This window comes from Lissotriton helveticus, chromosome 2_1, assembly GCF_964261635.1.
Source record: "Lissotriton helveticus chromosome 2_1, aLisHel1.1, whole genome shotgun sequence".
NCBI lineage: Eukaryota > Metazoa > Chordata > Amphibia > Caudata > Salamandridae > Lissotriton > Lissotriton helveticus.
The window spans coordinates 1,923,215,323-1,923,227,341 of NC_136059.1; the positions used below are offsets into that span (position 1 = coordinate 1,923,215,323).

Genomic DNA, 12,019 nt, shown 5'->3' on the forward strand with positions numbered 1-12,019 from the left:
CTGAGGTGTTAATTTTCTTATGTCACTACTGATGATAGAAGAAAAGTAATGCTACATCTGAAATTTGTCTGTGAAGTAAAGTCTGACCTAGATATTACTGACCAGGTGAACTGTGAAAAAGGCCAGATTTCTTCTTTTATGGGGAGAATAATTGTTCGCCCATCCCTACATTGTACAGGGGAGACATCAAACCTCAGAGCTGGAAGGGGATTCAGCCCTAGTTCCAAAAGTGTCACTTAACTGTCAGTTGCAGTGGCCACGCCTTAGTTAGGTGAACAGAGAAGCTGGGAAAGCCTCTATATTTCTTTGGCTATAGGTTATCATTAAGTGTGATGGCATTAGTGTTAAAGGTAGATCTATGTAGCAGATTTCAAAATGGGTAATGACAATGAAAACCCCATACTTCGAATAACAGGCCGAGCAAACATTATTATTGTTAAAGTTGGAAAATGTTGCAGTTTCATGAATGAATGAATTTTAATTTCCCATTTGAGTGAAAGTACGTGTCTCCAATGCATAGATGCAAGCAACAAATCAGAATCTTGGAGTTCAGCCGATCCGTGACATTGACAATTGAATTCCAGAGCAGCTGATAACAATGTTTACTGAAATTCGTGAATTGGATAGTCTACAATCCAGCCTGCAAACACGTCTCATTTGAAAGTCCTGTGGATATGCTTGATAAAAATTACCCTTGCAAATCATTATTTTTATTTCTGTGGGTTTTCATTGTACTAACAATCAATCAGGAGAAAGTAGCATCTTATCTCTTAGCGATGACACAATGAGAACAATTGATTTATGTTTAAATACTGGAGATGCGTTTGTTCTCACATTATTGTATTTCTCATTATTTACAGAATATTGTAATTCATTCATTCATTTCTGTATAAATGTTTTAATTTATATGGCTCTTCATTCATTTGATTTAATGTTTGGAAGTTATTTGTTCGGTATGCTGATCAGCCAGTTGAGAAATTCCAGCCATGAAGTAGAAAAGGTGATGGCAATATTTTTACGGTATGTTTTCCAGATCTGCAATTCTTTACCTAGGATCCACAGACCCCTGGTGGTCCACGACGCCTATTCATGGGGTCCACAGCTGTTTAGTAAATTAAATATTATTAGCAGATTAATTGTTTATACTGAAATAAGCAACATGGAACATTTCATAGCACCTTTTAAATGTGGAGGAATTCGAAACTGGAGGCTAAAAATGAAGTTGACATCCTTAGTTTGATTAATTAAGAACCAAGCAAGTACAGCAAACAGAATCTAGCATGGATGATTGGTGCCCTCAATTGAAGCACTGCTTTATGATAACAAACAAGAGAGAATGGTGTAGGAGTAAACATGACATGGTTTATTTTGTGTTTTTGAATTACATTAAAACTAATGGTTGTTTGGATTTTTTGTTCGATGTATATCATTTTTTTGTATATTGTTTTGAGGTACAAATTATCAAAATTGCTTAGGCTTTGGTCCCTGGCTTCCAGTAGTGTCAGTCATTGGGGATCCCAAGAAGTGTAAAAGTTAAGAACTGCTGTTCAAGATGATTGATATCTTTTAATAGATTTGAGTAAGTGAATATGAGTTCCGAATTTGATGTGCTTCCTTTATGCTGTCTTACTTACAACCAGCGGTCAATTTACCCTACTGTTTTAAAAAGAAATATTGCTCTCGGAGAAGCTTACATACTGATGAAAATTGCTTATTTTCTGTTGAAACAAAGCACCTCCCAATACTTACTTCTATCACATGCCTCCAGGTATTTACCTCTATCACTTTCCTTTCTACCCCATGTGATAGCATACCATCGTCTCTGCATTTGGCTGCGATTTTATCACACTGATCATAGCATATTTGCTTTAATGCCAACAATTACTCACAAATCGGTTTATGAGTTACTTGGATTTTTGTGACAGACACGGCTCTCTAGGTTCTTTTCCACATTTGCACTTGTCAACCAGATCCTGTATGTTAAAGCCTTTAGGTTATTTTTCTTTATTATGAGATATCGAGTGTCAAATCACATATATACCACGAATGCTTCAAGTTGAAAACTACACATGAGAAATATAATAATTTTCTAGGTTTGCAACCATTTGTTACTAAGAAGGAGAGTGCGCATAAGTCAAAAACCTAACGCAGGCAGCAACATGTTAATTGCATATTTTACTTTGTATTTTATATGGAAGTCGTCTGACACTTTTTATTCTACCTGTATTTCAGATCACCAAAACAGCAGCAATGGAAATATTATTCGGGGTCAGTTAAACAGTATTTCGGGTAAGCGCTGTTCCCTCCTAAAAATATAAAACCTTTGTTTTTCAATGTTACCAAATGGCAGAAATATGTTAAAGCCCCAATGTTAAAAACGTTTTTATGATTAATTCCGTGCTTGACAATTTTCTGAAGCAACAAGATCTTAAAATCTCATTTAGTTATTGAACCTTTTATGTGTATCCGTCCCTTAGCCTGCTTTATGGACCCACACCAATTCTTAGAATCTATGCATTTGTGGATTTATACATTTTTTGTGCTTATATGGTATTTGTGTTACTCCACTTATGCACTGAGTAAACCCCTCAAATGTTTCTTTCCTATCTAGTGGGTGTTTCTCTTTTTGGTGATTCTCTAACCTCTTCATTTGAACATCAGAGAATGACCCAACCCCTATGAAAATTATTGTATGTTTCATTTAAGATACATTTTTGATTCATTATCTGGATTTCCTTTTAGGTCTGGCGTTAGCCGAGACCTTTTTATTTTACTATAATTAAATGTATTAAATGTTTACTTAAAGGGGCTTTCCGACAGCCCTCTTCATCCGTTGCTGGGCTATTGTTTCACATTTTGTTCTGCCCATTACAGCATGTTGGTGAGTCCAATTCAGCCATTAGCTAGGTTCACTGTGAATGATGGCATTCTGCCCTTTTACAAGAAGCACATCCACACACATAGCTGTTGCCATCAGTGCCGTAGAGTACTATGGCAAATGGGTGATTTTAGAGGCCAGAAATGGTTTTGTTTTTTTAGATGTAGGCGGCACGGCAGCATCCAAAACCAATATAGTTCTATGAAATTCATAACAAAGCAAGCATTGACAAAGTTAAAAGGCTGTCAGCAAAGGCCAGACCTATTGTCTTTGCCAATTCTTGTTTTATAATGTGGACAGCAAAAGTCTTACTAGAATGATACTCCGTTGTTTTCTTATATTGTTCCTCATCATACACAAGTTTTATTATTAGTTCCTATGAACTGAAATGGATTATTTGAGGATGAGCATGGGTACCAAACTCGGATGCAATAATCAGTGTATGCTGAATTAATCTGTTTCATCAGGAAGTTCCATGTGGTAGGGGCTTGTAATTAATGGTGTATTACATGGTCTGCTTAAGGTAGAGTGCAGTTTTCATATTTCATGTCGGTAACCTGAAACCAGGTCCTGAGTAGTTTTAACCAATTCGCTTTTTGTTCATGGTATTATTTAGCACTAATAAAAGAACTCTATCTTGTGTTCTGTGCTCCTTTTTACGATTCTCCTGGATCCCTAATGTTTTGGTTGCAATCTTCATATATGTTTATATATATAACATATCTTTCATGCTTGGGTGCATTTATTACACAAACTGCAGTGGTATAAAAACCCATATTTAACAAGGAACCGTGGAAGCTGGGAAACATTTAATCATTCCATCTGAAACACGAGAGTCATTGTTGTAATAGCAGTCCAAGAAACACTCTTTGGATGTTTACCATTGTCAGGGTATCTAGGATTATGCAGCAAGGTAATCTAAATTATTTTGCAAAGTTATTGATATTATGTGGTAAAAATGCAAATTATGTGGTACATTCTGAGGTAGTGTTAATTTCTTACGTTTAAGTCAAAACCCACATTTTTGAGAAATTCACAAATATGTTGGTAAATTAGGTTCAAAATTATGCCAATCTATGAAATTACCTTGGCAGTCAAATAACAGTCAAGGAGGAAAACGCCAGTTTTAGTCGGATTGCAGGCAGTGTTTTACTCTATGTACAAATCCTGTCTGCCCCCCCCCTAACTATCGAAATATATACGAGGCAGCCATACCAAAGAAAGTCTTTCCACAGTTTGTGAAAGAGGTGATGATAGTTTTTCTCTAAACAGGGTCATAATCCTCTGGACATGAACTCCTATCACCACCTCTCCCCCTTTAACTTAGACTATAAGGTTTTAGGGAAGTGATTGGCTAATATGTTTTTGCCTGTTTTGTCAAGAGTAATCCACCTTGAATAGAATGGTTTTATAGTGAAGCGGAATATATTCCTTAACCTGAGAAGGTGAATTTCATGTCATTGACAGTCTCCTGAAGGGAGACCACACACCTTTGGGGGCCTACCTGGACAAAGAGAAGACTTTTATGCATTCAACTGGCCCTAATCAGGAACAGCCGCGGCCGGTAATGGGAGTACCAGCAGGGCGGAGACGTGGGGAGGGACAGGGTGGGGGGTAGTAATGTATGGATTACGGACTTTAACAGGTATGTAAACTTATAAATAAATAAGACGAATTTCGTTGCGCGCACAGCATCGCATTTGGTGATGCAGTGCACGCAACAAAATTTGTTTTATTTATTTATATGTTTACTTACCTGTTAAAGTCCGTAATACATACATTACTACACCCCACCCTGCCCCTCCCCCTCCCCACGTCACCGCCCGGCCGGTACTCCCGCTACCGGCTGTGGCTGACCAGGAAGTACTGAGGAAGCTGGGCAGAGGCCCAGATTTCCCAAAAAGGGTATCAATATTGTACAAAGACCCAATAGCCTGAGTGTGGAAACGGTAGGGGTTTTCCAAGCAATGGGCCATACATTTGGGAACCAGACAGATATACACCCTGTCTCCTATACTGTTGGTCATGGAGCCTCTAGCCTGTATATTATGTATATTATATCATATATTATGTTACAGAGGCCTGCAGTGAGGGATACGACTGTGAAATCATTATTTTATTGAATGTGGACCATGCTCTGTTGTACTTGTGTGAGGGAAATTTAGTTTGAATGATGTGATGTGCTAACTGGGCGAGTTTGGCATGATGTCACGATTGAGGTTTTAAACTGGTCAAAATCTTGCCGTTTTACGCTTCACCATTTTCCGAGGCTCAAAGCAGAGCAGTTACCTGCCAGACTTGAACCTAGGTTCAATACCTTTAAGCCTTTGGCCGTTCATAATTAACACTTGTTTGAATACCTTATTAGGAGAAACCTAGGTTTGTGATCACCTCAACGTGACAATTGTTTCCATTCTGAAACAAATTGCTGTTGTCCTGGATGGACAAGGAGGCAATTGCTAAAATTCCAGTGCTACCCAGATTTTTCTACTTTTTCACAGCCCTGCCCATCGTGCTGAGTTGAGCCTTTTTCTCAAACTACAGGCGTTACTGACAGGATTAATCTAGTGAACAGGCAGAATGTGTGTGGCTATTAGCAAGGTACAATAGTCCACTCACATGGGAGGCTGGGAGCCCACACTACTAATCTTATTATCCATCTGGACAATTGCAGCGGCTAAATAAGTAAATTACCACCCACAGCAACTTAGAGAGGGACTACCTACAGGCAGTTATACCCAATTACACATATTATGTGGGTTGCTTGGTTCCCTGTGACCACCATCTACCTTCCTGATAATTATACCGGTGAGATGATGGTGAGGGGAAACATGGCGGCCGCAAGCTAAAGCGGTTTGCACGCCCTGTTCAGCCCCCGGGACCCGCACCGCTGCGTTGTTGAAACTATGCCGACGAATCTTTTGACTGTGGAGAGGCTCTAGGGCCGAGGCATGTATGAAATAGTCTGATTTTCAACGATTACAAAGGAAGGAGATTTACTTCGCGGAGCGGCAGACTCGGCGAATGTGTCCGGCGGCACCTCCCTCACCTGCCTCCGCCTCTCTCCTGTGCTGGAGACGGGCAGCCGTGGAGTTTAGCCGTGGCCGCGCGGCCGCTGCTCGGAGGTCCCGCACCGAAGTCCTGATCAACAGAGGAAGAGGAGAAATAACCCCGAGGGACACAGCACTGTATAGTTCTGCCTTTACTGGAGAAACAGTCGGAGCGCCGGCGACAGCTGTTTCAGAGGAGCCAGAAGACTGGGGCGTGTCTGCTTCAACTGAAAGTAAGGTGTTTGACTTATTTAAGGACGGTGTGAAGGCAGGCAGTGATAAATACTTACAAGTGAGGATTACAAGGAGTAAAACCAAGAATCGAGTGAAGGAGCTTGGGTTGGAAGGAAGCAGACTACAGCTCCCAGAGTGCACCTTGGGGGAGGCTCCAAGAAAGTTCAGGAGCGTAAAAAAAGTTAGAGACTGTGAAGGAAGGAAATATCAGGCAAAAACAGACCAAAAACAAAAACAAAAATCTGAAAGCCCCAGGTGGTATAGCTCCATCACTGCGCTCATATTTTAGAGCTCTCCCCCAAGTGCTACAGATCACGCAGGATATGGCTGCTGTTATGGGAAAAAACTTGCAGCAGGATAAGCAGGATAAGCAAGAAGGGCAGGGTATATCTACTGCTACCTCCAGGTCAGCTTCCTCCTCTATTTCGTCCCTTGAAGTGGCAATGTCCGATGCTCATTTAATACCTATCCTGATTCAATAACGCCTATAGAGAATGCTACTGCTAGCGAAACATTTATTCAACAAGTTGAAATGCTAGATGAAGAGACACTAGCAGCAGGAAAGGAGAAGAAGCAGGATGCAGTAGGCCAGGGTCAGGATCTGGGAGTAGGTAATGCACTTGAGGCCATCGTCTGCTCTATTGCTGCAATGAGGGAGGAGATAAGACAAGATTTTGCAGTTTCTAAAATGAATCCGAGCGAAATAAGAGCAACATGTGAGGTATTAGATCAAAAGGTGGATGGCCTATGTGAAAGAACTGAAATATTAGAAAGCTCAGTAGGTCTTTTGACCACAAATCTATAGACTGCTAGATCTAAAATACACACCCTCCAAAGAGATGGAGAGAGCATGAGAGAGAGAATCGAAGTCCTAGAAAATTATTCAAGACGCAACAACATTCGTCCCCTGAAAATTCCAGAAGGGAAGGAAGGTGGTGACCTTAAAGGCTTTATAATACAGCTATTAAAGGGATCCCTCAATCTTGATGAAACAGTTGAAGAACTAGACAAGGACATTCAGCGAATACATAGAGATCGTTTCGCATGAACCCGGCAAGAACTAAACCCAGAAAGGTGCTAATCAATTTTTTGACTTACGCACTTAAAGAAAAGATTTTCAATCTTGCTCTGAAAGCTGGAACAAGGAAGGGCCTCGACTTCTCCTTTGAGATACGTTCTGATCTTTCCAAAACTACACTGGATAGACAGGGGGAGCTGGGGCAGCGCATGGCCAAATTTAGGTCATTGGGAGCCACGGTGCAGATGAGATTTCCTGCATTTCTACTGATCATGTACAACAACAAGATGCATAACATCCACTCTATACATGATGCTGACGACCTATTAGAATCCATTCGAGAGCATGCCCAAGCCCAGGCTCATAACACAAATTAACTTAGGCGCGACTAGTAGTATATAGACTTTATCGGGTCCTTACAGGTCTCTACATGTTCCTATAGGAAAGCTATTTAAGCTATTCCAGCTTCTTGCACTTAAAAAAAAAAATATATATATCTAATTCACAAATAACAAATAAATAACATAACTGAGTTTAAAATAAAAAAAAGATATATAATGCCATCCAAAAAAAAAAGAAAAAAGACGTATATATATATATATATATATATATATATATATATATATATTCACTGAAAAAACCATAGGTTTCAGGAGTTATATAGTTAGGAATTCGTTTTTAAAAAAACCTTTGAAATTCTCTCAAAAAACTATAAGTTTTAGTGGTGTTATAGTTAGCTGGACATTTTACTCATACAAAACCAATGAAATTGCTCCTATATAGTTAGTTGTACTAACTATATTTCGCACACCCGCAATCCACTGCTGATGATGTCACATATTAGATCATTCATGACATGTTCAGTGACATCACTGATGACATCTCAAATGATATCACTGATGACATCACTCATGACATCATCCAGAGAATGTGATTTTCTTCGTTATTTAAATATGCATTATATATATAGCAATTTACATTGAAGAATGAGTGGATATATATAAATAAATATTTGGATGGAGGATTTAGTAGCAGTGTAATTGACTGTTTACTTGACCAATTTATAATGTCTCACTAAATATAGTGGATAGTGACTACACTGTGAGAATATCTGTATCACTTTGTCAGTTGTTGTGTAAACTGATTCTACAGTTGGTTACTAGCTATGTGAAAGTCCATATTTGTATGGGAGTGTGAAAGTGTGTGTGGTTCGGTGGGGGGTGTGTGACTGTCCAAAGATGTGTGAATAGTTGATTCAGTAGATATATGAAGTTAAAACTACATGTTCTAACAGTTTGGGTGAGGAAATCTCTTTATGGGTGTGGTGATGAGCAAATATATTTCTCAAAGGTACAGGTCCAACAAACTAGAAAAATAAAAGGCAGTGTATGTGTCAGTTGTTGTATATAAATAAGTATACATAAGACAAAATGATTGTGTGAGTGACTGTATGGATAACTGTATACTTGTAATAATGATTTTATAATTCACTAAGTATGACTTACTATCTAAATGAATAGAAGAAGTGGTTTTTGTATAAGTGTTTTGCTAAGTAAATATGGAAGTATGATCCATTGTTTGCATAAGTGAGTAGGATGACTTCATATGTGAATAGGATGCGTGCTGTTGTTTAATGTCGATATACATGTATAAGTATTTTTGATAGTGTTCTATTGTTCATTGACAGCATGTATGAGTGAATCCATAGGTAAGTGATTAGATGTGTGTATACATCTATGAATCACTGAGTGGATTTTTAGATACTTGTATTGCTGTGACAATGGATTTAAATATGATACTCTGTATTTTACAAACAGTGATGAAAAATTGTAATAGTGTATGAAAAGATGTATGTGATTGTCACGTGGATGATGTCATCAGTGATGTCATTTGAGATGTCATCAGTGATGTCACTGACCATGTCATGAATGATCTAATATGTGACATCATCAGCAGTGGATTGCGGGTGCGCGAAATATAGTTAGTACAACTAACTATATAGGAGCAATTTCATTGGTTTTGTATGAGTAAAATGTCCAGCTAACTATAATACCACTAAAACTTATAGTTTTTTGAGTGAATTTCAAAGGTTTTTAAAAAACTAATTCCTAACTATATAACTCCTGAAACCTATGGTTTTTTCAGTGAATTTCAAAGGTTTTTTTAAATGCTAATTCCTAACTATATAAGGCCTGAAACCTATGGTTTTTTCAGTGAATTTCAAAGGTTTTTTAAATGCTGATTCCTAACTATATAAGGCCTGAAACCTATGGTTTTTTAAGTGAATTTCTGCTAATTCCTAACTATATAAGGCCTGAAACCTATGGGTTTTTCAGTGAATTTCAAAGGTTATTTAAATGCTAATTCCTAACTATATAAGGCCTGAAACCTATGGTTTTTTCAGTGATTTAAAAAAAAAAAATTGATTGGTTAACTGGCTTATTAAGTGTATCTTAGTGAATACATATATTAGCGAGTAATGTTTAAATATCTAAATATATGCATGAGTGATGTAATATGTGACGTCATCAGCAGTGCATTGCAGACGTGCAAGTTATAGTGAGTCCAACTAACTATAACGTGGGAATTTCAATGGTTTTATGCGAGTAAAATTTCCAGCTAACTATAAATGGTGTGAAACCTAGGGTTTTTTCAGTGAATTTCAAAGGTTTTTTAAATGCTAATTCCTAACTATAACTGGTGTGTAACCTATGGTTTTTTCAGTGAATATATATATATATATATATATAATTTCTATGGCAAAATGAAACCCCTCATTTTGTTCGTTTTCAAATTAAATGTATTAAGTGTTACCACTTTATTCCAATCAAGATGACTTCAGGTGTGCCATACTTTTGTCATAAGTAAGACTGTTAGCGTTCTAGTTGTTCTTTAGAACACTCTGGGACATTTTGTCATTGGGCTATAGTTGGGCTACATCTGGCTGATATTTGGGCTACATTTGGGCTCTTTTGTCTCTGGTGGCCATCTTGGGAGACAGCATATCAGAATTTTTTTAATGAAATATAGGAGGATTTGAGAAGTCACTCAAAATGTGCCCTAATTTTTCTTTCTTCAGCACTAATCATAATTTCTATGGCAAAATGAACCCCCTCATTTCGTTCCTTTGCAAATTAAGGGGCTCATTAGGATGGCGGACGGACTTGCGTCCGTCCGCCACCCTAGAGTAGGAGGGACCGTCCGCATGGGCTGCGGCGGTCCCTTCCGTGCAAATTAGGATGTGACCGCCACCCTGGCGGTCACATCCTGGATATTTAACATTGCGGCGGGTGCAGCTTCAAGCTGCACCCGTCGCAATGTTAAAAAAGCATACATTGCATATGTATGCAGCAAGCAGCAGGCACCGCGCGGTGCCTGCCGCTTGCTGCATACATATGCAGGGGGGTACCATAGGTACCCCCCATGTGCACCCCCCACGCCCCCTTCACCCAGGGGGCCCGCAACGGGCCCCGCAGTGAAGCACCGTATGCTTTTACACAGCGGAATATCCGCCGTGTAAAAGCATTTCTTTCTGTGCATCCTAATATGGTGGACGGTGTCTGAGAGACACCGTCACCATATTACAGCTTTTCCGCCGCGGTTGTAAGCCAACCGCGGCGGAAAAGCTGCGGACGGAAACCAGGACCCACCAGCCATCCTAATGTGGCGGTGGGTCTTTGGTGGGTCCGCTGCGGTTTTTCCGCATCCTCCGGGCCAGCGGTGGCTTCCGCCGGCCCGGAGGATGCAGAAAAACCGCAATCCTAATGAGCCCCTAAATGTTTTAAGTGTTAACACTTTATTCCAATCAAGATGAATTCAGGTGTGCCATACTTTTGTCATAAGTAAGACTGTTAGCGCTCTAGTTGTTCTTTAGAACACTCTGGGACATTCTGTCATTGGGCTATAGTTGGGCTACATCTGGCTGATATTTGGGCTACATTTGTTTTTTTTGTCTCTGGTGGCCATCTTTGGGCTACATTGGGCTACATTGGGCTACATTGGGCTACATTTGGGCTCTAACATATATATAGCCCAATGTAGCCCAATATATATTTTTTCAAAGTTAATTTTCGTAAAAACCACTGGAGCACATATCTTGAGACGTAGCAAAGGCACATCGGGCTACCAGTCCCTACAATTTTGCCAAGTTTGGTGGAAAACCATTCAGCCGTTCGGGCTAAAAGTGAGTCCAACCGCCCTATGGAAATTAACATGGGGAAAACACGTTTTGGGACCCCCCTTTTATCTCGGCCCCCGCTTGACGAATCCCCCCAAACTTTCAGGGAAGGAGCGGAGCGCCGCGAGGCAAGGTTAAGGAAAATTTCAGGAAGATTCCTCAACCGGCGCCAAAGTTATTCCCAATAGAATGTTGCGATTTCCCTATGGAAAACAATCCTAACTATATATACCTACTGGCTATCGCCAGTAGGTAATATATATACACAAAAACAATAATATAAAATATATATACTAATCTAAGAGAAAAAGAAGGGTCTAAACATTCTCTTTCAGACAATAGTAAATGGTTATTTTGAGTCCATACTGCTCGGCAATAGTAACTTCTTACTTTAAGACATAATAGCAGCGGGGGGGTCGAAGGGTAAGGTTGTAGGTGGGCGTAAATCTGGCTAGACACCAAGCCAGAGTAAGTAAGGGTGGGTTTCCCAGGGGGGGGGAAAGGGGGGAAGAAAGGTTAAAATAGCAAAAAATCCTCATCTGTCTGCCCTTTTTAGTTTTTCAGCTTCTCATTTTTAGGTCTCGCCTGTCGATGCACATGCGCATCGAGCTTGCGAGACTATTGCGGCTTAAACAGAGCTTACCGAGATCAGGCGATTCCCA

At 39.6% G+C, this 12,019-nt stretch overlaps 1 protein-coding gene across 2 annotated transcripts in view; it reads left to right on the forward strand.

The window, feature by feature from the left end:
- The window catches only part of PRDM5 (PR/SET domain 5), an 831,782-nt gene that overhangs the window by 312,465 nt on the left and 507,298 nt on the right, over positions 1-12,019 (forward strand). For both annotated transcript variants that reach the window (XM_078676853.1, XM_078676854.1), the window contains exon 8: positions 2,233-2,289. In XM_078676853.1, the coding sequence (XP_078532979.1) occupies positions 2,233-2,289 (57 nt within the window). The remainder of the gene's footprint in view (positions 1-2,232; positions 2,290-12,019) is intronic.